The 27918-nt window shown below is 40.6% G+C and overlaps 1 protein-coding gene across 1 annotated transcript; it reads left to right on the top strand.

The window, feature by feature from the left end:
- Nucleotides 1–87: 87 nt before the first annotated feature.
- BFSP1 (beaded filament structural protein 1) lies at nucleotides 88–27550 on the top strand. Its single transcript, XM_063316492.1, has 8 exons — nucleotides 88–458; nucleotides 2872–2932; nucleotides 16252–16347; nucleotides 17527–17619; nucleotides 20352–20459; nucleotides 22759–22979; nucleotides 25082–25167; nucleotides 26557–27550. The coding sequence occupies exons 1-8, from the start codon at nucleotides 88–90 to the stop codon at nucleotides 27504–27506; spliced, it is 1986 nt and encodes a 661-aa protein (XP_063172562.1). The 3' UTR covers nucleotides 27507–27550.
- The last annotated feature ends 368 nt before the right edge of the window (nucleotides 27551–27918 follow it).

Raw genomic sequence — 27918 nt, 5'->3', positions numbered from 1 at the left:
CCCTGCGTTCCAACACATTTGGTGTTCAGACTGGAAAGACACAGACAAGGGAGATTTCTGGGCACCCCCACGGCTCCCTACTCTGCCATGTATAGGAGCAGCTACTTGCATGAAGTCCACAATGAGAAGTATGAACAGTCTGATGCTTATGACGAACTTCCAGAGTCACAGGAATTTGGGCGTCTTGCACAAGCCCAAGGCCTGGAAAACCTACAGGGACTCAGTGAACGGTTTGCCAACTACATCAACAAGGCTCGGGTCCTTGAGCAGCGTAACACCATCTTCCACAAGCAGCTTGAGACGTTCCAACGCATGGATGAGCTGGCTGGATTAGAAGAGGCTTTTGCTGCTCAGAATGAGCTCAATCACCAGCGTGTCCATGACCTGGCCATCAACAGATCTAAGCTGGAACGTGAGAAGAAAGATGCTCAGCGCGTGCTGGATGAATACTATAACAAGTAAGTCAGCTGAAGGTGAGGGAGATGTGTTTCTTATGGCAGCTGTAGGCATAGAGTTTCCTAGTTCTCCAAAACTGTGTCACCTACTTTTTGCTTTTTCTAAAGAGGATGTGGATCCAGTGGTCCAAAACAATCTTTTTTGTGTCTTTGGGACAATCTCAAAAAAGCAAAGCAAGGACCCTAGAAACCTGGCTTCCTTTCTTTCACTATCATCATCTCAAATGATGCTGAGACAAGGGCCTACATGCCATTTTGTGGTGATGTCCAAGATTCTCCTCTAGTAGCAGTGATAGCCCTCACTCAGTGGTCTGCACCTATGTGCTCCAAGAAAATAATTCAAAGTATTAACAATCAAAAGTACAGGGCTCACCTATTCAAGTTTTTCCTTCATAATGGCACAGTGAGGAGAAAGTTAGAAGAGTTAAATATGAAATTCATGTCATCTGGATGCTCTGTAAAATTCCATAAATAAATCGTGATGGCAGAAGGGAAAAAATAGCTGGAACAAACTTTAGATTCAATTACCAAGCTAGTCTTGTGAGTTTCTATTGGGAATGGGGTCCTAAAGTTGATATTTTAAGAGTAAATCTCATATTCGCATAGAAAATACTTAATTGCCTTAGGAAAAAAAAGGATGAAAGGAAATATGAAATGCAATCAATAGCTTCCACAACATTGTAGTGATTCCCAGAACACTTTTATGGAGTGCATTGAATGTATGTAGTAACACTGTCTGAATGTTCATGATTATTATCCTTTTACTATTTATGCAAGTTATCGATCGCTTTTCTACCTAGAGGGCATTCAAAATGTTCAGATCATTTCATTTCTTGCCATGTGAGCCATAAACATCTATGTGTCCTGTCCAATCTCTCCTTTGTTTCTTTATTAGCATCTTTCATTTATTTTTCTTAACCTGTCTCCTTATAACCTTAAAAACAAAGGCTTGTTTTTACTGTTTTCCCTCTGTGATAAGAAAGGCACAGTGAAATTATCAGAAACACTTCTGCCCCAAAGTATGGAATGCCTGTTTTACAACAGTTGAAAATATTTATTCCCCTTGCAGAAATAATGCCTTTCTTTTATGTCTTTTACAAAAAATGAAGCACAATAATTTGTTTGTTTGTTTGTTTGTACAACTTAGAGGCTACCTGACTTCCAATGACTCTGAGAGGCTTACAATTAAAAAAAAATAAGAAAAATACAAAAAAAGAAAAAGAAACCATGAGTGGCTCCAAAACAAACCCATCCAACCATCACCCTGTCGCATAGCCTGGGAGAAGAGCCAAGCTTTTAATAGCTTCCCTTTACAATGTGCAACCAAGAGAATTTCGAAAGATTTGTATCTTGTTTTAATTAACCACAATTTGTGGATTCAGCTAAATTGGCAACTATAGCTAACATTAACCATGGTTCATTTAAAGTAGCCAGCTTAATAGGCTATGGTTTAAAGTTGGCTTGTTTTAAAATGAAGAATAATTTTCCATTTTGGACAAATCCCAAAGTGAAGTAAAAGCAACAGCTTCTGTATTCCTCCTTTCATCAATGCAGGAAGATGAGAGAAGATGGAGGAAAGCCCAAGGCCACAGGATGTTAGACCTGTACTTTTATCAGCCTCTAAGAGCCTCCTTGGGCATGGATGGTGATGTTGGCATCACCAAGGAAGGTGAACCTGAAACTTCTGTCTCTTTTTTAAGGTTTTGAAGAATTGGGAGATTCTTTTCATGCAGAAAATAACTTCTAAAATGTGAAAAACCTCAGGGGTAAACATTTGTGGTTCAGTCTAAGGGGGCTTCTGGGAACTGCAAACATGGCATGGGTGGCACATGTAATTCATGGGCAGTGGGTTGCTCATCCCTAGTTTAATATTATGTCCAAATGTGTCCATTAATTTCTACATGGAAAGCAGATGTCTGAGGTACTTGGCTATTTTCTTTTATTAACTTTTTTAAAATTTCTTTTTTCTTATTAGGCATTTTATAAACAGACATAAACAAGAAACAAGATAAAGGAATAAAATACAAATGAATAAACAAGGAATTTTAAAAACTATTAGAAATATTTAAAAATATCTCAGAGATTATAGTTTTCCAATCTACCATTAATTAATTATGAATAATTCACTCTAAGCTAAAAATGAATATCAAGAACCACAGTCAACACAGTATCATTCACCAAGTAAGGTTATGTACTACAGTAAACTCAATCCATGTTACCAAAAAGTTGTACTAATTTAGATATCCTATAAAATTGAAGTATGGACTCTATGTTGAGACAAACCCAAATTTTGGATGTGGTATGAAGCCTTGCCTTAAGTTATAGTTGAGGAATGATTTCCAGTTTGAATTAAATGTGATTTCCCCCCCTAATTTATCAGTGGAGTTTACTTACATTTTTGTTTCTCTTCTTTTAGATATAAAAATGAATGTGACTATCAGCAGAGGCAGAAAACTACTCTTGAACAGCTTAATAAAGTGAGTTCATTATATCAAATGTAATGTTTTGCATTCCCTTCCCCCACATTCTTTTTATTGGTGCTGCTTTTCAAGTGATGTCATGAGTACTGATAGCCAGTTTTAACACATGGACAGATATGTTTAGTACAGTCACTCTTGCAATACAGCTGCTGGTTTTGTGTGAGAGGAATTGCATTTTCCAGCTTTAAAAACAGTGTGTTTTAAAAACTGCTTGTACATGTTTGGAAGCTTAAAATGCCATTTTTCTAGAACCTTGAGGTATCAGAATAAATATGTGTGCCACTTTACTTAAATGCATAGAAAAAGAGAATGTGAACAGAATTAGCACATCAATCACATATTGTATCTGCACAGAGAACACCAGCTTTAAGGCCTGAGTGCACTCTGTCATCCAGCAATTGTCCTCTTGAACAAACCTAGTTTCCATGGCAAAGAAGAGATACATTAAGGGTTTGTGTGGGTGGGTGTCCCTTCAAGTCAGTCCTGACTCCTGGTGACTGCCTGGACAAGTCCACAGTTTCCTTGGTGACATTTTTCAGATGTGATTTGTCCTTGCCCTCTTCCCAGGGCTAAGAGAGAATGACTGGCCCAAAGTCACTGAGTTGGCTTTGTGTGTAAGGTAGGACTAGAACTCAATATCTCCCAGTTTCTAACCATTAACCTTTAACCACCTATACCAAATTGGCTCTCATATTTAAACAATCAATATTTTAAAATTATTCCTTCCCCTCTCCCTTTGGGAGGAAATTCTAGAATTAAAACCAACTGTTTTATCTTTCTGGATTCCTCTGCTTTTCTTACATGCTGAAAAAAGTATTAGATTTATATCTTGCCTTTCTTCCAGGAGCATAGCAACCCCACTTGTCCATTTTTTCCCTGTAACAACAACTCTGTGGGTTGAGTGAGAAAGATTAGCCCACCAATGTAAGCTTTTATTTTATATTGCTACTGTTTATATGCAACTTTTGATGGTGTACCATTGCATCAGACTTGGGGGGTTGTAGATTTTTGATTGGGGCAAGAACACTAGTCAAACTCTGATGCTATTATTTGCCACTATGAAGTCAAAAGGGAGGAGAAATGTTCTGTTGATGTAATTCATCCTAATATTTCTTTGACAGCTCTAAGAAGAGCAAATATTTAGGTGACAGTTCTAGTCACATTCTTGGGAATAAGCACTGTTGAACTCAGTGGGACTTATAAGCCCTCAGTGGGACTTATAAGCCCTGTTGAACTCAGTAGACTTATTTCAGAGCAGAGCACTAAGTAAGTTAGTACTGTTAGACAGGTGAACTGAAGAATCTACCATGTTTTCAGTCTATCTTATTTCCTTGGAGTCACACAGTGTCATGTTCTCATTCTAATGTCTGGTTAACATTGTAACGTTTCACATGTCATTCTCTGTTCCGTGTTCCTTCACCCGGGGTTTTTCCATTCTTTCGCCCTCCATTGTTTTGAGGGCTTGGAATGCATGTTTGGGTTTGCGCTCCTGTTCAAGGTTACTTTCCCAGGCGCGTCTAACGGCTTCCAGCACCTGGGAGGGGGAGCGTCCTGACGGGCGACGGGGCGGGACCTGCTTACAAGCAAGGCTTTTAAGTTTGTATTTGGCGCGCTTTTGCTCATTCTCAGCTTTCTCTGTATTTGCATACTATTCCTTTAATAAATCAGTTATCTTTAAGCCCGAGCTTGTGAGACTGAGTATTTGGGTGTAGGCAATCGTTACATAAAGCTGAGAATCATTTCATCCATTTTCCGCTAGCCCCATCCAATCATTGGATAAGAGGGAACGCTAGCGATGACAGAACCTCAACTTCGCGCAAGTGAGGGAAGCGAAGAAGAGCGGGAGGCGGCCAAAAGCCGGCCAGTGCTAACTTCGAGAGCGCAAAGAGCAGCACGTCGGGAGTTGCGAGATATCCAATTGGACGAGCTGCTGATATCCATGCAGGAGAGTCTCAGGAGTGATCATAGAACCGTTATGGAAAGAACACAGGGGAGGGGGTCTCCACAATTGACCTGGGAGCACGAAGTCCCCTTGTCACCGAGGGTGGTGGTAACCAACCAACCCTCGGAGGAGCCAGTCACTCCGGCCCGAATGAGGGCATTAGAAGATAAAATGGAGTTAATAGTGACGATCCTTAAGGATCTACCCAAAGAGGATCTACCCAGAGAGGCAGAGCCCACCCTGGAGGATTGGGAGGAAGAGCCGTCACAGTACCCCAGGCATAGTACCATGTCGACCCGGGGGAGAAGCAAGACTCGATCAGCCCGTCAAGGGGGGGAGCGAGAGGCAAGACCTCCTAGGGATCGACCACCCATGGGGGCTCGGCGCACGCTGACATTCGCGGCACCGCCACAGCCAGCTGAGCCGGCAAGAACCTTCCCACCATTTGGAGTGAAGTTCGATGGGGATCCCACAACGCTCTCCTTCTTTATTACTAATGCCAAGCACTATATAGAAGATTGGGGTCGAAATTTTCGGTCTGAACATGGCAAGGTCAATTTCATTGCCAACAAGCTGAGAGGAAAGGCAGCGGATTGGTATGTGCAACTATGCCAAGCTGAGGCAACTGAGTTAGAGGACTTCGATGAATTTTTGTGGGCACTTAAAGAGCATTTCGAAGACCCCCTAGCTCAAGAAACGGCCAAAAATGACCTGCGGAAACTCTACCAAGGGTCCCTCTCAGTTGCCAAATATGCGTTGGAGTTTAAAGCTTTGGCAGGAAAAGTGGAAGACTGGTCTGAGCCAACAATCATCGAATTGTTCAAGCAGGGGCTTGAACCCGAAATCCTTCGATGGGCTCTGGGCAGAGATGATCCTAAAACGCTATATGGGTGGATTCAGTTGGCGGGCAGCGCAGAAAATGCCCTACGAACCTATGCCCATACCAAAGAGCTTAGACAAACACGTCTCGCTAGAGGAGCGCGCACATCTGGACTTGCCAGCCGCCCCAAACCAAAAACCTGGGAAGAAGAGAGGGAGCAACGGTTCTCCAAGGGTCAGTGCCTCAGATGTGGGAAAGAAGGACATCGAGCCACGTCGTGCCCAAGACGCCGTCCAGAGGAACGACAGACGAAACCCACGGTAAAGACACCTGCTCCTGCTCCACCGCGAAAACTGAAGGCAGCCCTCGCGGAACTGGACCCCCCAGACCTTCCCTTCGGAGAAGAGGAGGAAGAGTTGCAATTCGAGCAGCCGGCGGGAAAAGCCTACCACCTGCCCTGAAGGGCGCCCTAGGGCAGGTGGAAGAAACCGGGCGTAACCATGATTCGGTGAGTGGAAACTTCCCCACACTGACTGTTAAAGTTAAACTGAGCTCAAAAACCAAAACGGTGGAAGTGTGGGCCATGCTAGACTCGGGTTGCTCCCGTTCCCTGATGCACCCTGATGTCGTAGCGGCTCTGGAGCTGCCCACGTTCCCTTTGCCAAGACCCATGATTTTCACCCAATTGGATGGAACTATGGCGGGAGGGAAAGCGGTCAATCTTTCCACGGGACTGGTCGCCTTGCAGATGGGCTCCCATCAGGAAAAGCTGCCATTTGTGGTAGCTCCAGTGGGGGGTCCTCTGGTAATCTTGGGGATGCCTTGGTTTGTGCAACAAAACCCTTTTATCAACTGGCTGCATAGAACTGTGACGTTTGCAGATGGATTTTACAAAGTACCCGAAAAGGACCTACTGGAGGACATGGAGGGTGGAGGGGTAGCGTATACCACTGTGCAAACGCTTCAACCTCTTGAGGGACTACCCAATCAGTACCAAGATTTTGCTGAAGTATTTGGGGAAAAGGAAGCGGATCGCTTGCCACCCCACCGAAAAACGGACTGTGCCATTGAGTTTTTACCAAATGTAAAATTGCCTCACCCAAAAATATACCCCATGTCTCCTAAAGAGCTTACCACGCTAAGGGAGTTCATTGACAAAAATCTGGCTAGGGGTTTCATTGAGCCGGCAAATTCCCCGGTAGGAGCTCCTGTCCTATTCAGGCCAAAAAAGGATGGGTCATTAAGGCTTTGTACCGATTTCCGCGGGCTCAATGCGGTCTCAATATTAAATAAATATCCTTTGCCCCTGATCAAAGATATGTTATCACATCTGGCCAGAGGCAAAATTTTTTCAAAACTGGACTTGAGAGAAGCCTACTTTCGCATTCGCATAAGGGAAGGGGATGAGTGGAAAACAGCGTTTAACTGTCCTCTTGGGGCTTTCCAATATAAAGTCTTACCATTCGGTTTATCTGGGGCACCTGGGGTTTTTATGCAACTGATCAATGAGGTCTTGCATGACCACCTATTTAAGGGGGTACTGGTATACTTGGATGATGTATTGATATATACTGAAACCATGTCAGAACATATCCACTTGGTGCGTCAGGTACTGGCTAAATTGAAAAAAGCAGAGTTGTACGCAAAACTATCAAAATGTGCCTTTCATCAGTCGCAAATTGATTACCTAGGGTACCGGATTTCAGCTCAGGGCATTGAAATGGACCCTGCAAAAGTAGAAGCCATCGTGGCATGGGAACCTCCCCGTACCAGGAGACAATTACAGAGTTTCCTTGGATTCTCTAATTTCTATCGGGCATTCGCCCAAAATTTTGCGGAAATCGCCCTCCCCCTTACTGAACTGTTAAAAACTAAAGGACAGGGGGATACGCGACGTTCAAAGAACCCAGGCGCGCTCCTTAAATGGACTCCAGCCTGTCAACAAGCGTTCGAAGCGCTCAAACAAATCTTTACCACAGAACCAATTTTACAGCATCCAAACCCCTCTAAACCCTTCGTTGTACAAGTCGATGCTTCTGATTTTTCCATAGGAGCAATTCTATTACAATCGGACCAATCTGGCGCTTTAAAACCCTGTGCCTACCTCTCTCGCAAGTTCACGGAAACAGAGAGAAGATGGCATGTTTGGGAAAAAGAGGCTTTTGCTGTAAAAATAGCTTTAGAGACATGGCGACACCTATTGGAAGGCACTTCAAACCCTTTTGAAGTCTGGACTGACCATAAAAACCTGGAAGCTTTAAGCACCAGTCGGAAACTCAGTCCCAAACAGCTGCGCTGGGCTGAGTTTTTCAGCCGCTTTGACTTCACTCTTAAATTTATACCAGGCAAGAAAAATTTTTTAGCTGATGCACTCTCGCGCAGACCCCAAGATGCTGGCCCAGGGCCAACGGTCCAAGGCACCGTCTGGACCGACAAACAATTAAGTTTGGCAGCAGTGACTCGCAGCCAGACCCGAGCGAAATCAACTCCGCCTCCAGCCGCTCTGCCTTCCAGCCGCCCGCCGCCCTTGTCAATTCCCTCCGATTTGCAACAACAGTTGCTCTCCCACCTAAAAACAGATACTTGGTTGCAAACCAATAAACACATTTTAACTTTCACCGATGATCTTGCCTGGCGCAACGATCGTCTCTATGTACCCGAAGCAATGCGAAAAACCATACTCCAGCGCTGCCACGATGACAAGCTAGCTGGACATTTTGGCTACGTAAAAACTTTGCACCTCGTTCGCCGCCAATTCTGGTGGCCAACTTTACTCAAAGACTTGAAGGAGTATGTCACTGCGTGCCCTGTATGTGCGGCGATAAAGCGCAAACCAGGCAAGCCCCAAGGTCTCCTTCAACCCGTTGCCACTCCATCTGTCCCTTGGCAGGATATTTCCATGGACTTTATCGTTGATCTACCCCCTAGTCAACGCAAAACTGTCATTTGGGTCGTCAAAGACTTTTTCTCCAAACAAGCCCACTTTATCCCATGCGCTTCTATCCCCACCGCACAACAGCTGGCACGCCTCTTCCTCATCCACGTGTACCGCCTCCACGGTATCCCCGCCCGTTTGGTGAGTGACAGAGGCACACAATTTACGTCACAATTTTGGCGGGCATTTTTGAAACTTTTGGGTACGAAACAGTCGCTTTCTACCGCCTGGCATCCGGAAACGGACGGATCTACAGAGGCGGTTAATTCTACATTGGAACAATACCTAAGAGCTTTTGTTAACTACCAACAAGACAACTGGGTCGATCTACTCCCATTTGCTGAAGTCGCTTACAACAATGCCATTCATCAAACCACTGGTCAAGTTCCCTTTAAAACAGTTTTTGGACGTGACTTTGTTCCGATTCCTGAACTTCCTCATCCTCAACCGCTACCAGCCACCCTCGCTGACTGGGCAGACTCTCTTAAAGACTCATGGTCTAATATTCTACTCGCTCTCCGCCATGCCCAGGCTACCTATAAACGCCATGCCGATGCAAAGCGTTCCCCAGAACCATCCTTTGTGGTCGGGGATAAAGTCTACTTATCAACTAAGTTTATCAAGTCCCCACAACCCTCTAAGAAACTTGGTCCTAAATTTGTCGGTCCTTTTCCAATTGTTGCTCAGCTCAACCCTGTTACGTTTAAACTTGATTTGCCTCACAACCTTAAACGTTTACATCCTGTTTTCCATTGTAGTTTACTCAAACCCTGCCTGTCGTCGGACCGTTGGCATCCACAACCCGCTCCTCCACCTCCCCTCATGATTGACAACCAGCAACACTTCGAGGTGACATCGATCCTCGACTCCAGACGCCAGCGCTCCGCTTTACAATACCTCGTCCGCTGTCGTAGCCCAATTTCACTCTGCCTATCCTGACAAACCGGCTCCCTAGTTTCTTTTGGGGGGGCAATATGTCATGTTCTCATTCTAATGTCTGGTTAACATTGTAACGTTTCACATGTCATTCTCTGTTCCGTGTTCCTTCACCCGGGGTTTTTCCATTCTTTCGCCCTCCATTGTTTTGAGGGCTTGGAATGCATGTTTGGGTTTGCGCTCCTGTTCAAGGTTACTTTCCCAGGCGCGTCTAACGGCTTCCAGCACCTGGGAGGGGGAGCGTCCTGACGGGCGACGGGGCGGGACCTGCTTACAAGCAAGGCTTTTAAGTTTGTATTTGGCGCGCTTTTGCTCATTCTCAGCTTTCTCTGTATTTGCATACTATTCCTTTAATAAATCAGTTATCTTTAAGCCCGAGCTTGTGAGACTGAGTATTTGGGTGTAGGCAATCGTTACACACAGATTCATATGACAATTCTCCATCTACTGTATTTCCTTCTCTACCATCCTTCTGTACCTCTTCCTCTTTCTTTCTACCACCTCAACAAGTTCAAATCAATTGCACCTTTTCCAGTAACATCTTTTTCATTATGCAAAAGAAGAGAAGGAATTAGTAAGATTCAGTATCAGAAAAGAAACTAAAACTGTATCTGAATAATAATAATAATAATAATAATATTTCTGCCATCAAATCTCAAGGTTTATGACAATATAATTCAATAAAACATCCGTCGTAAGAAAAAAGAAAATTAATCTGTAATTCCAAATAATGTCATAAAACAATACAATTTTAAATCAAAAACAATGGTTACATTAAAAAGATGTTTATTTAGTTATTTCTCATATTTCTTCACCGCCCTCTCACCAAGCAATTCTGTTGTTCAAATACTGACAATGAATAATCATTCCCAAAGGCTCTCTGGAAAAGTTTGGTCTTTAATAACTTCTGAAAGACTGACAACAAGATGGCTAGTCTAACTTCTTGGGGGAGGCTGTTTCACAGTAAGAGAAAATTGTGCTTTCTGGCCTCAGCCCTTCTCACCTAACAATGAGGGAGGACTCATGTTTTGATAGACATAGAGTGAGGGTACAAGCAACAAATTGGTTGGTCTGGGCTCTGTCCAATGCTTCTGCTATAAACAAATGCTAGTTCCAGTATTTGTTATGCTTTGGACATATTATATGAAGATTCAGCTCCCTTAAACTTCTGGAAAAGGTGGAAGAAAATTGAAGAGGACAACCAACAGGAAGGTATATGGACTTAATTATATTGACAATGGGTGCACTGATAGAAGATGTCAAAGATCAGATTGGGGACAGAACATCCTGGAGAAAATCCATCTTTGTGGTCACTAAGAGTTGACACCAACTTAATGGTACCTAATACATCAATTTCCAGTATTCCAGCAAGATTTTGATTTCACAATTATAAAATAATTCAGGAGGTCTCTTTGCCATAAGTTGACTACAATCAGGGTGTCCTGTGTATGTAGCAAATGGACACGTGCATGAAATAAGCACATTTGTATATTTCTAGTTCTGACCCTTCCCCCCTCACAAGGCTGCAGTTTTATACTCTCTGTATGTGGGAGTAAGTCCCATTCTTTTCAGTCCCTACTGAGTAAGCATTTATGGGATGCGGTGTTAGTGTCTCAATACCCTTGCCCTCACAATTTGGCAATCAATCTGTGGTATGACAGAATCTCCCTGTCTGATCACATTAAGTCCCCCTCCATTTCTTAATTCCATCTCACTCTTGCTCCTTGGAATCCTTTTCCACTAGATAGGGGCTAGTGAGTCCCGTTACTTCTCATTTTATCTGAGTTCTATATTATTTTTCTGCCTCTGCCTGTTGCTTCTTCACATCAAATGGCATTCTCAATGTTTAGCTTTTACGACAAAATTGACCTTTAAAAGTGTGAAGTGCAGCCAGGTTAGTCTTCCTCTGATCCAGAGAAGTGTTCCAAATTGGGGACATACCCCAGGACATATATGAAGAAATTTCAAGAGGTTTTCAGGATCTGAAATTTTTTGAAAATGTATTAGCATAAACAAATACCAAAAAATTCAGACAAAGATTGAATGAGCAGGGAAGGTCAATGTGGATGGGCTGACTGATGAAAGAGGCTAGGGAGGGAAGTGCTGCAAAGATTGATGGGTGTGCAGTGGAAAGATCAGGGATGGGTGGCCTGATCATAAGATTAGCAGCAGATTGCTGGGAAGATGGGGTAGAGGCCTGATGCATCCTTTTATGCATGCACAAATGGTGGATGGATTTAATGGATATTTTGCTGGGTTGTGTGAAATTATCCCAAAAAATCAAAAACAGGGCATAAGTTTGGGAATCCTGATTCTGCTCATGATATTTTGCTATTTTGCTATTTAATGACTCGTAGAGCCCAGGTTCTGCTCTGCTGAGATTTCTGCAGCAAACCCTTTTGCCCCGTTTCCCTCCAACTTCCCACTGTGCTTTCAGCATCCAATCATTTAACTAGGAATCTCAGTGTTAGAGATGGAACAGGTTGTTGCAATGTGTAGATGCCAAATGAGAATGAAAGAAGCTTAATGAATTGTGCATTAGGCAAGAGGCTGGGGGACTTATGGCTCCTTTGGCTGTAAATGTAATTCAATCAAGGAAACAAACCCTTTCAGCTGACATAGGCTGACCTGTCACAGATTGTAAATATCAAATAGGTAATGCAATTCCTACAAATGGCAGCTTGCAAACAAGCTATTAATTGAAATTGGCTGTTACAGAACATTCAGAGTTCAGCCTGATTAAATAACAACATTGTCCAAATACTTTGGCTTTCAGGCCATCTGAAAAAGTTGCCAGCCAAGATAAAAATCAGGGGCATAAGTTGACCCAGCTCCTAAAAATGTTGAAGCAATGAACATTTACAGTATGGAAACCATTCTGAATGGCTTTCAGAATGGTTTCTATACTGAAGATCAATTTGCTTGGCAAGTATGTCGTCAAGGCATGAAAAAGGTGGTTCACTGATGGGTCAATTGTTGGGTCAACTCAAGTTGCTAATTGTCAAATGTAATCAGTTATGCCAAGATCTGGAATCATTATTCTGCCGTGGCATATCATATGCTTTCATAAGTTGTTTTACAGGAAGAATGTTGGAGGGAAAGAGGAGGAATGTAACACTGGTACTGCTAAAGGTCACCTGATCTTGAGAGTCTCTACGTATTTTGTTGTGTACGCTTTTAGAAATGTTACCTGGCTTAATCAGATGTACAGAGAGTACACAGAAGTGTACTGCTAGTGTTCTTTGTTCCTTCCCTTTAGACATGTGTACATGTATGCACATACATAGGCATGCATTCCACCCAGCAAATTGTTGCTGTGTGAATTGTGCATAATCTCTGCAAATAGTTTCATATTTTGAAAGCCAGTGTTTGCAGGAGGTGGGGGAGGGATAGAAGGCATTGCAGAAAGCACTCTGGATGGCTCACTGCCAGTCTGTGCTGCCCAGAGTAGAGCAGGGTTTGGATCACAGAGGGCTGTGATTTGGAATAGGAAGGGGAAGGGGGTGACTGTTGCTCAGAATGAAGGTGTATCATAGTTGTAGGTGGGCTAGAATTTTCAGATTTTGGAAGGATTTGAGGGGTCCTTTATTCTTTGCTCTAAAAAAAGTTGTGAAGCCTATTTTAATTTTTTTTCCTTCTTGTATGTGTATGCCTGCCTCAGAAAACCATTGCCATTCCTGCTAATGGAAAGGTACAAATAGACTCCACAAATCTATGGGATGTTGATCAGTCATGACCAATTTCATTTTCCATTGGTTTCACTCTTTAAAGGTAAAGGTAAAGGTAAAGGTTTCCCTTGACATTAAGTCCAGTCGTGTCCGACTCTAGGGGGTGGTGCTCATCTCCGTTTCAAAGCCAAAGAGCCGGCGTTTGTCCGCAGACACTTTCTCCGTGGTCATGTGGCCGGCATGACTAAATGGAGCCCTGTCACCTGCCCACCGAAGCGGTACCTGTTAATCGACTCACATATGCGTGTTTTCGAACTGCTAGGTTGGCAGGAGCTAGGACTAGCAATGGGAGCTCACCCTGTCACACGGATTCGAACCACCAACCTTCCGATTGGCAAGCTCGGCAGCTCAGCGGTTTAACCCGCAGTGCCACCGCATCCCTTTCACTCTCTACATTTGAGTAAAACTGGATGAAATCCAATATGTGGTGTTGTTGTCCAGTTCAAAATATGTTTTATACCAGCCCCATATGAATGAGATTAAACTTATCCTATCTAAGTATAAAAAGGTCCTCTCTATTGTTATAAAATGAAATAATTGGGCCAAGGAGGTCTCTATGGGGAGTTTCATGGATGAGTTAGGATTTGAATCTTGTTCAGATCTCATGCGCCGCATGTGCTGATGTCTGATCCCAGTCTTATTTATTACATTTTCTTTTTTACATATAAATTTTATTAAAAGTTTTACAAAGAACATAAAAACTAGCACAAACTAATAGAATAAAAGGAGCAAAGAAAGGAAGAAGGAAAAAAAGAAAAAGGAAGGAATTATTTATTACATTTTCGATTTCATTTTAAAGGCCCAACCTAAAATTGAACTATGCATAATGCCTACTTTTGTAAAAGTTAGATAAGTAGGCAACATGGCATCAAAGAGATTCTGAAAGCAAATATACTATAAAAAGATTTACACTGACACAGGTATTAGTAATTTTATTATGTGTTGTTACTGATGCTGTGTCTATACAGGATATTTTATCATTCTTTCTTTTTTCAGTGTTTTGTGCTTTCCACGTAGCTGATGCTCAAAATTCTGATCTTTGCCACAATGTGACTGATCGTATTTTATGCACTGAGATGCAATATCCTCCTATCTGTCACTTTTATGGGAGTGGGGGAGGCAAGCAAAAAGTCAAGATTATAACATATTGTTTACAGAGGGCTGCAAATGTTATTTTGGTTGGCAAGTTTCTTTCAGAGCATATTGATAAACATCATATCACCACAGAGGAGATACGTGAATAGGTTTAGAAATTGGGACCCAACCAAGGGAGGAAATATTAATCAGCAGATGCACAAATCTAGCAGATTCCTGCCTAACTTTTATAGCTTGGGGAAAGAATGTTGATAAATTATGTTAAAGCTACCATTAAGGGACACACACACACACCAGACATATGATATAGAATCAATAATGAAACAGTTAAAGACCCTGAGCCAATTGTAACCATGCTCAACTAATCACATATCACACTCTAAATGATTCTTCTCATCCATATGACTAGGTCACTGGTTCACTAATTCAGATGCTGTCAGAATTAGTTGTTCCTGAATCATACTCCTGTATGTGGTACATCATCAATCCTGGTTTCCAGATGTATGATGAATACCAAAGAAATATATCTGAATTTATTTTTAAGCCAAAGTTTAATTTTGTTCTATTTTCCAAAATATGTACCCATCAGCAGTATCTATCTTTCTTTTTCAGCCTACTACTGGATTCACGATCTCATTGTAGTGCTTCCGATTCAGCTTTCCATAGGACAATAGAGAAACAGTGAGCAAATGGATGACTGCTGGCTTAGAATATTCCACTTGTCATTTGCATTCATAAATCTTATCTGCTCACAAAGCAGATAACTAGGCCTGTAGCGAAATTCTATGCTTATTTTTATTATCATTATTACTGGCACATCAGCAGTGCTACTTCTGCAATCCATGATATAATGGAAACAGCAAGCATCTACACATTTTTGAATAGCACAACAGAGCTTGGAATTAGTTTGCTGGGCCTATCACAGAAGCAAAACTCTTTAAACAACTCACCATCACATTGCCTGACCAGAAATGGGACAGTAGAACATCTGATAGAGGTGATGTTACTGAAAACTGAACATCCAGATCAGGTAGTGCATCGGGGACCACTGCTTGCTGCATTTGATTAGCTGAATATAGGAAATGGACCTGAAGCGTTTGCATTGGTCCAACTCTTATACCCTACTATGCTCTGTCACAGGTGTGTTCAAAGTTAAAAAGCTGCTCTGGCTGTCCTTTCCAAAGTAACTTGTTTTTGGGAATGCCCATTCATATTAATGCTACACAGCAAACCAGTATTTTAGTCCCTGATAACAAAGCGTGGGTAATAAATATTCTTTCTATACTGATTTCCTTTAAAAAAGAAACAAAACAAAGCTCCTTAAAATATATCCAACTGATTTAAATGAAAGCGCAATGAAACGGGTAGGGGATATAAATGTATACATCAAAAAAGGTTAGCAGGAACAGACCTTGTTAGTATTGGAGGGAAGAAACCACCTTGAAATCCCACCTTGGTTATTTACACTGGGAAGTTGAAAAACATCCCAGAAGAAAGCACTGGTGAACCACTTCTATACTGTTGCCAAGAAAACTACATAAATGTGACTCTTTTCCTTGTATAATTTATTTGGTATGCAGTTCTACCTAAGTACAGTACAAGACCTATGTAATAAAGTTGCCTATCAATTATTTAGATTTCAGTTTTTATATACACAGGATGCAAATAAATATTAATTGAAGATCATTCCTCCCTATATTAATCAATTTCAGTTACCTAGGTTACTGCAAGAGATGACTTTTCTTTGCAAAATTTAAAGTCCAGCGTTTCCATTCGATACTAGTGGCTCAAATATTTGTTTAGTATCAGAAGAAAAAGCACAAAAGGAAATTGTTTTAATTTATTTATTTTTTATTACAGGATGCTGATGAAGCTTTGTTGTGTAATTTAGAACTCCAGATTGAACTGCAGTTTTTTCAAGATGATGTAAATGCCACAAAAGATAGATATAAGAAGGTAATTCTTGACAGCTGTTTGCCTCTCACCTCTGTTTCCCAAACAACTTTTAACAGATCAAGCTATTCCTTCCCTTTTGAATGTCATTCGTAAGTGTAGATAAATCCATGCTGGGCAAAAAGAAGAGACATGACTGGTAAAAGGCTTCTTCTAGCTTATGGATGGACTTAAGAGATCTACTTTGATTTCCTTTGTTTCCCTTTCCATTTTTTTATACTGATACTTATCATCTAGAGTTTGGTGGAAAATGACAGTTACTTAAAGAATTCTGAATCCACAAATTTGCTTCAGGTATCAGAAATAAACCAAGCTCACAGATCTTCCATACACAAATCATGTCCTTGCCATCTTAATACTTTTTTTTTTCCTTTGGGCAGGAATTCAAATTTGGGTAAGTTATTTTGTGGTGGCAATTGATAAATATTTGGTCATTTTAGATCCCTATCAATACATTAAATACCTACAGTAGAAGGAGATCTACTTTCTAACCATCTGTCCTGAAGTAAAACACACTTATTCAACCCTATCAAGTAGTTTAGCAGACTGTACAATTGCTCCCCCACCCCGCCCCCACAGCCAAGTTTTTTGGCTGAGATCAAGATTCACAATGTGAGTCTAAGTTTTCCTTGCTATCTAACCTTGGGCAGTCCTTTTCAGGATCTGTTATTCCTTTTTCTGTCTGGAAAAAACTGTCATGCAATGCATAGCATACCACCTTTTGGACAACACAGTTATTATGCATGCACCTGCATTCCTTGGAAATAATACAAGCTGCTGCAATGCTTACTTAGAAGGCTAAACATCTTGAAACTCTCCAGTAAAAAGATTGATTTATACACAGTATAAATGCTGCAAAACAAAGAGGATTACAGTGTGGTTAAAATCATTGTACTGTATGTTCTAATAATATAATCCAATAGCAGACATATGCCATGTACAGTATATAACCAAATAGCACCATCTATGAACAAAGGCTGGGAAAGGTAATTACAGTAGCATGCCAGGGAATGCTCTGCTAGAGCTAGTCAGTATCAGTGTCTAGCAGTCCAGCTTTTCTCAACATCTCTGTTTCCTTCTCCCCCAGAAGTGGGGAACTTCAGATAGAAGCTTAGCAGGGCAGTTCCTTCCACCAAACTTCTTGCTATAATAACTTTGAATAATTATTTTACCTGGCCACAGAACCTCATGGAAATACAGACCTATGTTGGAAATTTACAGCAGATCACGCAAGCAACACCTCAGGTGTCCACCATCATGGCTGGAGCCAGTGAGGTAAGAATTTTCTTTTTCAAATCATTTTTTAAAACAAAAGCCCTCTTCAGGCATACACCTGAACATTTGAGGGTTTCAAACTGAATAGAGGAAGGGGCATGCAAGCTGCCTCCCGCCCCAACCTTCAGACATTCAGCCAGAAGGTCTGGAAGGGAGCATTGCCATGTTCACATATACATGAGTACAAGCTGGAATCCTGCTTATTATGATCTCAGATTATGAAGAGAACTCTACTTGTGTCCACGCAAAAACTCCTCATCACTCCTTGGCGGAACATATGGCATTCAGGGAGGGTAAGGGTCTCAGCTGCAAGCCCAGCCCTGCTCTCTACCTACTTTCAAGCTCTTCCCCATTCACACAATGCCTGAAGAAAAAAATACGTTCATTGAAAGATCCCGCTTTTTAAATAAGATGGGAAGATAAGATCAGACTTTAGCATAGCAGTGTTTGGAGGATCCATTGTGAGTCTATACAAAGCTTCAAAGGAGTGCTTCTTACCTTTCCTTTTTGTTTCAATGCCTTTGAAGCCGCTTCACAAAGGAATGCCCAACCCCACTTCCAAAGAGCGAAGCAAAGCTATCAGGTTACTTGTCTTCACCTTGTTTCAGTGTTTTCCTTGGCACTTCCAGTAACAGGAAGAGGCATGTGCACAGAAGCCTCTTCCAACACAGTGAGTTTCTGAAAGAGTTGGAGAAGGCCACGGAAAAAGAAAAGGTACCTAGAGAAGCTGGTTTTTGTAATTGCTGCATCTTGATGAGGCAAATATTGTTGCCTTTGTAGCACAAAGTACCTCCCCAAGGCAAAGTACAGTATCTCATACAGGCCTATTATATTGATACAAGTCCTCTGAACAATTTAGTTGATATTTGTTGTACCTAACACCAACTGTCCTCTGATTGTGTTGATATTGACTGCTTAGGGCAGTATTCCATAATGAGCAACTGCTATGCAGTGGAAGGAAATGGGAGGTGTCCTTTTTCCAGCTGCACTTTGAGGCAAGAATATTGCATTTTCCACTTGGTCAGCCTTCTGAAATGATTCCTTAACTTTTTCAGTTGCAACTAAACATGACTAATTCATCTGGGATTCTTTTTTGACAGATATGCCATAAGACAAATGCAGTTGTTGCACATGCTAATGTTCCAATGCTGTGGTCTGCAAAAATATGTGTGTGTTGGTCTAGAAGAATGTGTAGTTGCATATAAATGATCGGTCACAGAGGCATATCTGCAGCTGTGAGCATAAATGCAGAGATCTGTCTAAACTAGGGAAGGAGGGGTAATTTCAATTAGTTTTCTTCTTCATCCAAATAGTAATTTTAGGACCTGTATCTCCTCTTGATCCTCCTCTTTCAGAACATGGGGGAGGGAAGAGGGAAAATGCACCAATTTGGACTTCTCTCAGTTCTACGTTTGTGTGTTTGTGTGCATGTGTATGTATGTGTCTTTTCCTAGAATGGTTACTTTCTTGATTTTGGTAAAAATGAGAAAATATATGGTGACATTTTAGAAATGACTTGTTATTGTTTTTGCTATAAGAGACTAAGATGGTTATTCCTTTAAACTATTACTTTGTTTATACTTTTTGAGTTGCAAACCACATCTCAGCATTCAAAGTTGAGCATGGATTTTGTATGGGCTCTCCTTTCTATTAAGGGTGTCCAAATCAGTTTATATAAAAATTATGATGCAACACGCTGCTTACCCATCACAACTGTATCTCAGCCTAGAGCTCCCATTATCTCTGAATCCTGTCAATAGTTGCTAAGAGAGATATTGCCCAATCATATGATTCTTTTCACTTAGATGGTTTATAAATGCAGCACTTAGGGTTTTGCTTGAATTTGAGGATCTCAGAAAAGTGGACCATAACTATGCAGCTGTTTCCAGGAGTGGTTGGAAATAATTATTTGAAGCAGGAATGTTGACTATTTGAGCAACCTGTTTCAAATGAGGTAGTCTAGTATCAGTAGTTGTTGGTGGCCTGTCATGTTTTGAAGAAGTCTAATTCTATATGACAGCCTTTCTCCTTTCCATACAGGAATGGAATTTCTCACAAAAATAATTGTTTCAAGTGCTTATTATTGATTGCTTGTTCCTCTCACTCCCCACACACCCTGCAGTCATTCTCAAATTATTGAGACAATCGTTAAAAAATGACACTTTGTTTCCAGACTGAGCACAGTGTTTGAGCCATAATTCAGACAGCTTGTGCTACTTTAGAATGCTTGCTTGGAATCCCCCATGTTGCCCAACAATGACAGTTAAGGATCTCAGGTGTCAGGGTCTGAGAAAACTGCTGCAGAAGCTCTGAAAGAGTTGCTGCCGGCCATATGATATAGACCTAGGTTAGTCCAAATGATGGCTCAGCTTTAGGAACTTTCATGGGTTGCACTTTGAAAGGGTGGCCCTTTGAAATTTGATCAGACAGCTTGTTGGGGATGTTGGATGCTCAACGCATCTGGAGGCCATTCGCCTGGGCAGGGGGCTATAAATATTTCTTGTTTGTACATAAGCTTCCCTCAGTAGGCTTTTACTACTGATCACTTCACCATAACATTCAATTGTGTGGAATGTCTGAACAGTTAGGATCTATATCACATTTCTACTGGAAACCTGATGTAGCCAAAGAGGAAAATTGGATTTTTAAAATCATTTTCATTCCAACCTATAGTCAAGTCTTCATTATCAATCCAATTTCACTCACATTTCCTCCTTCTGCTTTGTTTGCAGGAAAAGCTGATGACTGAGAGAAGGATACCAATACTTCAGAATCAGTTAGAAGAATACAAGGGCATTCTTTGCCAGCTCCAAGCCCAGAAAGTTAAGCTTCAGACAGAGGTATTGTTTCGAGAATAGTTATTTTTTTACTAGAATAACTGTTTCAGTCTACATTTGAGCACGAGTGTTTTACAAGCATTATGCATTAAATTCAGATTAAAGTTTATAAACTACTAGATTAATTTAGATTATTAGATTGGATTGTGATTATTTCACAAGCAAGAGGTTATCTGAGGAATAGTTTTCCATTCTTCTCTGTGCTTATCACATCTACAGATTCCCACTAATGGTGCTGTTCAGAGTAACCTGGGTTCTTTTAGGACCAGTACGGGGCAAAGCTCCTGCAGTCATGCTAGATGGATTTGCCAGTTTCTTAGAGAATAAAGTTGCTAGGATCCACTCTGGTTGGACACTGTGGTGAGCAAGGTGGCACACTGTGGGGTAATCTGAGATTCTTTTGACCTTGAAAAAGTGAGGAAGGGAATAGAGTTCTCTGAAGTCTGAGTTCTGACATCTGTGGGCTTGACACCCGTCTTTTCTGGGCAGCTCTGAGTAATTGTATCAGGAGATAAGCAACTCTTCTCTGAGGGAGGTGGAATGTCACCTGCCCTGAAGAAGATGGTAATGCATCATCCCTTGAAGAAATCTTCTCTTTTGTCCCATTTCCAACCTCCCCTTTTAGGAAAGTGAGTAATATCACTGTTCACTCTTTCATGCTCATATACTTTCATATACAATCAAATCCATCCATCCATCCATGTATCCATCCATGTATGAAAGTTTTATGCAAAAAGATGGCATCCTAATTTTTTGCATTAGTGCCACCTTGACCCTCTTGCTCACTGGGAAGACTCACATTTTATAAGTAAATCAGTGTCTTTTTCTGATGTTACATGCTTTCATTTGCATGCATGCATGTTTCCTTTTTAGCACTTTGTGGATATTTTAGAACTGTTGCTTGCTCTTCTCCTCTATAAGCTAAAAGCATCAGAGAGATCATAAACTGGGAAGGTTAGGGTACCTAACCTGAGCATTTCACATGTAGCCAGCCCTTCAGTCCTAGGAATGGAAATAATTGATCCCAAAGATCTGTGAAGGTACATTTTGAAGTAAAATTAATTATGATTTTATAGAATATATTCTTGAGCTTTGCAAAATTATCTGAATTATAAAACTTTCCAATATTTGTTTTCCAGGAGCAATGATGAAGTGATAATTTTTTTTCCTATCGAGCAAATCTTTGTTTTTCAGGTGACTGAGCACCATCTGGTGGCCAATATATATTCCACTGGAACCTTTTCTGGCAAAACATTTTCAACTGCCTACAATAGAATGTAAAAACATGACTTTCTCCCACAAATAATACTTGTAAAAAAAAATAAAGAATATTTGGGGGGAGGGGAGAGAGAAAGAGCACAGTCATATTCAAATTCAATGTTTTGGTTCTTCATAAAAGCTTCTCTTGGAGGATCTCAGAAGTCAAGCCATTGTCCTGTCTTAAGAGGTTATAAAATTTAAGGGGAAAGACAATAAGGAATGGGCTTTGGGGCTTTTCTTGGAAAATGTTGTAGAAGGGCACTGTTTGCCTTGGCACTTCAAGGTTCTTGTAATGCCTCTATAAAGTTCCAAGTCCATGCTACTTCCTATCTATAGAACTCCAGTGGTTTGCAACATTCTTTTCCCTTCAAGGATATGGCATTCCTGAACTATGTCAGTGGAGTGGGAAGAGGAAGAATTTATAATATTATAAACAATTCAGTGGGGCATGAGGGAGGGGAGTAAAGTAAAAAAGGTGCACTAAGTCTACACATATTTAACATGTTATCTTATTAGTCCTTTGACTGATAAATGAGAAAAAAACTCAAGCTATCGTTTTTGGATGGCTTGCTGCTAAGTTTTCTGATAAAAACTTTGGTTGTTTTTGTGGTCAGAGAAACAGATTCAGAATTATATTGAACCCATAAACCACTGAGCTCACTTCTCTACATACTAGAAACACGAGTACTACACTAATCCTATGTACTGTGTATGGGCCTAGAACTTTAACTGATACACATGTGCAGGTTTTTGTTAACATTATTTATATTACGACAGAGGAACACTTTTAAGAAATTACATCTTTTGTGTCCCTTGGGTACTGGCTATCTAAATACCATTCTCATCCTGCCTGCTCCTCATTGTTATGCTGTGCGAATGTTAGTCCCTCTATTTCTTAATGCCAAGTGATACTTGAAACAATATTACTTATTTGTTTCAAGTCATTGAAATAGTATTCTGCATCTTCGCTGCTAGTGAGCTGGGCTGTCCCCTATAGCAGAACTGCCTTAGGCAATCTCTCACATCTTCCTTTTCTTAACAGACAGCAATGCTAGACCAGGTGATTAAGGACACCCAGCACAGCTACAATGACGAGATTCAGCTATATAACGAGCAGATTGACACTCTGAGAAAGGGCATAGAAGATGCTGAAAGGACCTTGGAAAAATACACCAACCAGTGCCGCCAGCTGTCCATTTATAAACAGTCCCTGGGGACTGAATTGGAGCGCTACAAACGTATTATTGAAAATGAAGATAGCAGGTATGGAAGTTCTTGAAACCCAAAGCAACAGTGGTGCTTAGAGGTTCATCAAGTTGTGCCTAAGAAATAATTTCAGTACCAAACAACCAGGTCTTGGCCATATTGTTCAATGTTTTAAATCACAGGACTATCGATAATATCTCTCTAGGTTTTTCTACTTTGGATGGCACAGCAGGGTGTCCAAGCTTCTTGGACTAAAACATCATTTTCCAGTAATGTGCAACACCCTAAGGACCAATCTAAATTAAATATTAATTGGTATGCAATATGTTACTCACTTTAGAAGCACATGACACACTCCCTAAGCCATCCATTGATAACAGTTCTACATCAATATGCTAGGTGTTTTTTTCCAGGATTCTGCGTGACTTTCTGTTTGTTGCTGAGATACTACAAACTACAGTAGGTGATTTTCAACTCTTCTTGTAAGAGTATAAAACCAGTTTTTTTCTCAACCTTCATTTATACTTGGGGTAAGGAGACAAGGATTCGAAGGCAACAAATGTATGGTCACCTTCGGTTTCAACTATTTTCATGGCAAGGGAAGTTGATAAGCACTTGGTGCAACTATAAATAACCATGCACTTAAAAAAAAAACAAATCTGCAGTGGTTGCAGAGATGTGCACACAAGTCCTTCACATAAATTTAAAAGGATCTAGAAAAGATCTGCATGAACTGCACTTCTCTTGCAATTGCCTCGTCCCAGTTGTGGTTTGTGGCACTTTCTCCTCTTTTAAATCAAAGAGGTGAAGCAGGCAGAGCTCCTCCCATCTCAACGGCAATGACAATATTACGCCCATATATCATAATTGCCTGCATTGCAAACACATTGCCCTGTATTCATTTGCGTGTGACCACAGAACAGCAACTGCACAGGGAAAAGAATACTGGCAAAGTGGTGCATCAGAAACAGAAGGTTCTCTAGCGTATATTCCAATGAGAATGTTTAAGTATGTATATGTGGATCCAGATAATTGAAATAATATTGTTTTAAAAATAGGTTGCACCCACAAAGTACTCCTATTAAAACGTTAAGCTGATCAGCAACGGTTAAAAACAGGTATGAAAGGTACTCTGATTAGACTAATTCCCTTTCATCTTAGTAGCATGATCTGAATGTGGCCTTTATGTATGTTCAGGTAGCCTCCACATGGATGGTTGTCAGTCCTTTGAGGTAGGCCAGGTCAGGAAATGGATTCCACAGGAAGTACTGGAACTCTATTGATATAGTTTATAATAACATAATCTCGAAAGCCTAATTGTGTTTTTCTTCCCTCCCTCTTATACTAAAGAGACCTAAGGCAGAGCCAGTGTAAGCTTCTTTTTAATATTCTCTACCTTTCCTGGATTTAAATCATGTTTTGCTTCTCCAAGGTCTTCTCTCTTGTTCAGTGAGGATTTTCAAACATGTGGAGTTCTCTTGAGCATGTTTGCCTATGCACATGTAGACTGTTGTAGACTTTTACAGTGGAGTAGACATGGAAAGTGCATGCAGGGAAATTGAGATGTATATCCAGGCAACCCACCCTTTTAACCCATGCATCTTTAAGCTGGAGGAGGTGCAACCATATGGTCCAATTACATGCTTTAGAAGAAGAGAGAGAAAGAATGGCAAACAGGAGCAGCTCTGAATTTTCTCTTAGAAAACTGAAAGTTTCAGCCTTGGATATATCAGATCTGGAGCACTTTGTTTTGTTTCCTACCACTGGCAGTTCTCTGCTCACAGAGGTTTCTGGGGGTATCTCAGCTACCCCAACAGTGTTCTTTTCTAGGTAGATTCTTGCTCCTCAGTCATTTTTCAATGAGATTCACATGTGCTTTGTTAACCTGCCAGAGCATGACATTCTGTTCTAGAATGTTTTATGATAATGGACTTGGTGACGTGGGTAAAGAGAGGTGGGAAATGATAGCATTCCATGTAGCTCGACTTGGAATGGAATAAAAACAACCTATTTGGAAAATATTGTAAATATGTATAATTACGTGGATGTAACCCACATAGTTTGACGACATTATTTTAAACATTAAATGTTTGTTTGTTTAGGTTTTATTTTGATGGAATTTATTGTTCATGACTTATATCTTTTCCCCACTGTGATAGATTGAATTCTGCCATTGTTGGAACTCCGGTAACCCTATTTACACAGACTTACAGACCCTCAGAGACACCAACCTTAAAAGGGACAGGTAATCAAGTGTCTACAGAAATTATTTTAATCCACAAGAGTAGCATGTATGTGTGACATGTTTCTGTTGATCTCATTGTTCCCATCATCTGAATACAGGTGACTGAAGTTAACCCTTTTCTTATGGATTACTATTAACAAACTCACTGTATTTACTGAAGGAAGGTGAACAATAACTGAATCATCTACTGATTTCTTAGGAAGGAGAGAGGTCTCCTACCTCACAGGTCCTGGAGCACTCCCAATACTTTTAAAATGACCTGATGTTTCTGTTCATTGGGGTCTTAGCCCTTGAACATTTGGGATGAATTAAGGTTTTGTACATATACGGCTCAGGAATAAACCTGGCATCTTGCCAAACCCATAAAGAAATTAAGCCTGAATGTTGGTTGTATTAAAATGAATTTTCTATCTTACATAAAATAGTAAAACTTTCTTCAGAACTAGCTTGATTTCTGTTGGCTACAGAAATATGTCTGTGTAGGCTTCTTGTCAACAGTGAGGAAATGGTTTGCTCTTGTCTTTCTCCAAGACTTTTTTTTAAAAACATTCTAGACTAGTCTACAGCCCTGGGATTTCCTGGGGATCTCTTCTTCCAGTATTGACTAGATCTGATCCTATTTAGCTTTTTGAGATCAGCTGTTCGCTGGGTGCTGTCACCAACTGAACCTCCCTTGTTTAATTTCTTGCTAATTGTATGAATTGCAGTAATGCAATTAAGGTCCAACTGGAGCCTGGTAGATACCAGTGTTTCCTTATACAATCAAGCTTGTAATGCTGAATTACAATATTGCAGACATTGGCAAATGATCCATAAGCCCTTGGAGGCATCTTTGTAGGTTACAGTCAGATTTGAAATCAGTAGCTTTGTCTTTATAGACTACACAACAAAATTAAAAATGTAATCAACTTAGAAGTGTGTGTGAGAGAGAATGGGAGAGAAAAGTTCTTTTCCTTTCTCTGTACAATAGCTCCATCTAAATATTCATCATATTTGAATCATCCATTCAAATGTTAATTTGAGAATATATGTGTGTCTGTGGTATTAGTAATAATTATGTAAGTATTAATTATATAAGTAGTAATCATATTAATTGCATTAAACTAAGATTATATTAAACTAAAATCAAATCAATGAGATTAAAATTGAATCACATTTAGGTTTGTCTTTGCTTAATCAACATATTGGAGCGTATCACTCAAAGGGCAAATGGAGACCTTGCCCAAAGAAGTGGTGCACCCTGATCTAATATTTTCTTCAACAAACATTGATGCCATTAAAGCCACTCTCATCACCCTGTTTGAGATGGTGTCTGCACATGATGCATTTCCTCTTCAGTGGGCTGCATCTCATGCTATATTTGTTGTTCTCTTATTTCCATTAATGTAGACATTACGCTAGTCATACAAGAGATTGCTAGTGCCAAGTTACGACAAAGAAGTCTGCCAAAGAAAATGTTAAGGAGGAAGGAGATTACACCAAAAGACCTTACCAATGGGTCTTCCTTGGAAAAAATGCCTGACCAGCCACAAGGAGGATTTGACCAAGCCCCGATGGATTTCAAGCATGAAGGATTACTTATTGGAAGTGAACATGGATGCAATGATACCAAGGAAGAAACTGAGCCCAACAAAGTGGAAGAGGATGTGCCTGATGGAGCACAAATAAGCAAAGCTTTTGACAAATTGTGCAATATAATGAAAGAGAAAATCAGATTCTACCAAAGACAGGAACCCAAAACTGGGTTCTGCTCTAAAGGATATGTAATTGTTACAGAAAAAGGCAGCTATGATGACACCTGCTTCCATGCTTTACCCATTCCTTCCAAGGGTAGGGTCATTGTTTCAGATGCTGAAGAAACTATATCAAGTGGAAGAGGTGTGAAACCAGAATTATCCAGGTCTCTTGAACATTACAAAAGTGAACTTGAAGCCCATGGAATGCAAGAGCAATCAAGGATGCAGAAAGACATTAAATATGGGTACAAGCTGAAAGGCAGAGAGAAGGAAGATGATGTATCCAAGCTGTGGGGAGAACCTGGAAAAAAAGAAGAGTTCTCAAAACAGCAATTTAGTGGAGCATCTGAACCATTTTCCACACCACGTCAGAATGAGCGAAATGAAAAAGGAATTTATGTAAAGAAACAATGCAATAAGCAGGACGGCTTGCACAAGGAACTTACTTCACCAAGCACTATGAGTTATGAGAAGGTAGAAATGGTAGAATCCATTGAAAAATTCTCTGATGACAAAATTCAAAGCTATGAAGAAACTGCTATGGTTATGGAGACAATGTCTGAGAAAACTAGCAAAAAGAAATTGGAAGACAAAAAATGTTAGTATGCATCTTCAAACAGCCAATTAATCCAGTTTTCAGTTATTGCAGAGATGATCCTCAATTCTTTTATTTTATAGCAATGCTAAAAAAGGTTAATGGAACTGTACCAGGTGAATGGTTTGATCGTGGTAGAAGAATGTCTTTTGCTTGATTCCTTGCCTAAAGAATGTCTTTTGCTTGATTCCTCACCACTCTCCCCTTATATTGTCTGATGGAGATATAAAAATAGTGAATATGGAGCTGGATTTCTCTGCCAATAGCAAAATTGTAGTTGTTTCACCTTGGAGATCTTAAATCTGATTCAAATGTCATTCCCTCGCCCTCAGTCTCTGCCACCTCTGGGAGTTATTGCTGAACAGAAGCTCCCATTTTAAAGGTTATTCCTATATTGGCTTCAGTTACAAGAATGGACAT

This window comes from Candoia aspera, chromosome 1, assembly GCF_035149785.1.
Source record: "Candoia aspera isolate rCanAsp1 chromosome 1, rCanAsp1.hap2, whole genome shotgun sequence".
In the NCBI taxonomy this organism is placed as follows: Eukaryota; Metazoa; Chordata; class Lepidosauria; order Squamata; family Boidae; genus Candoia; species Candoia aspera.
This window is presented reverse-complemented; position numbering and strand designations above follow the sequence as displayed.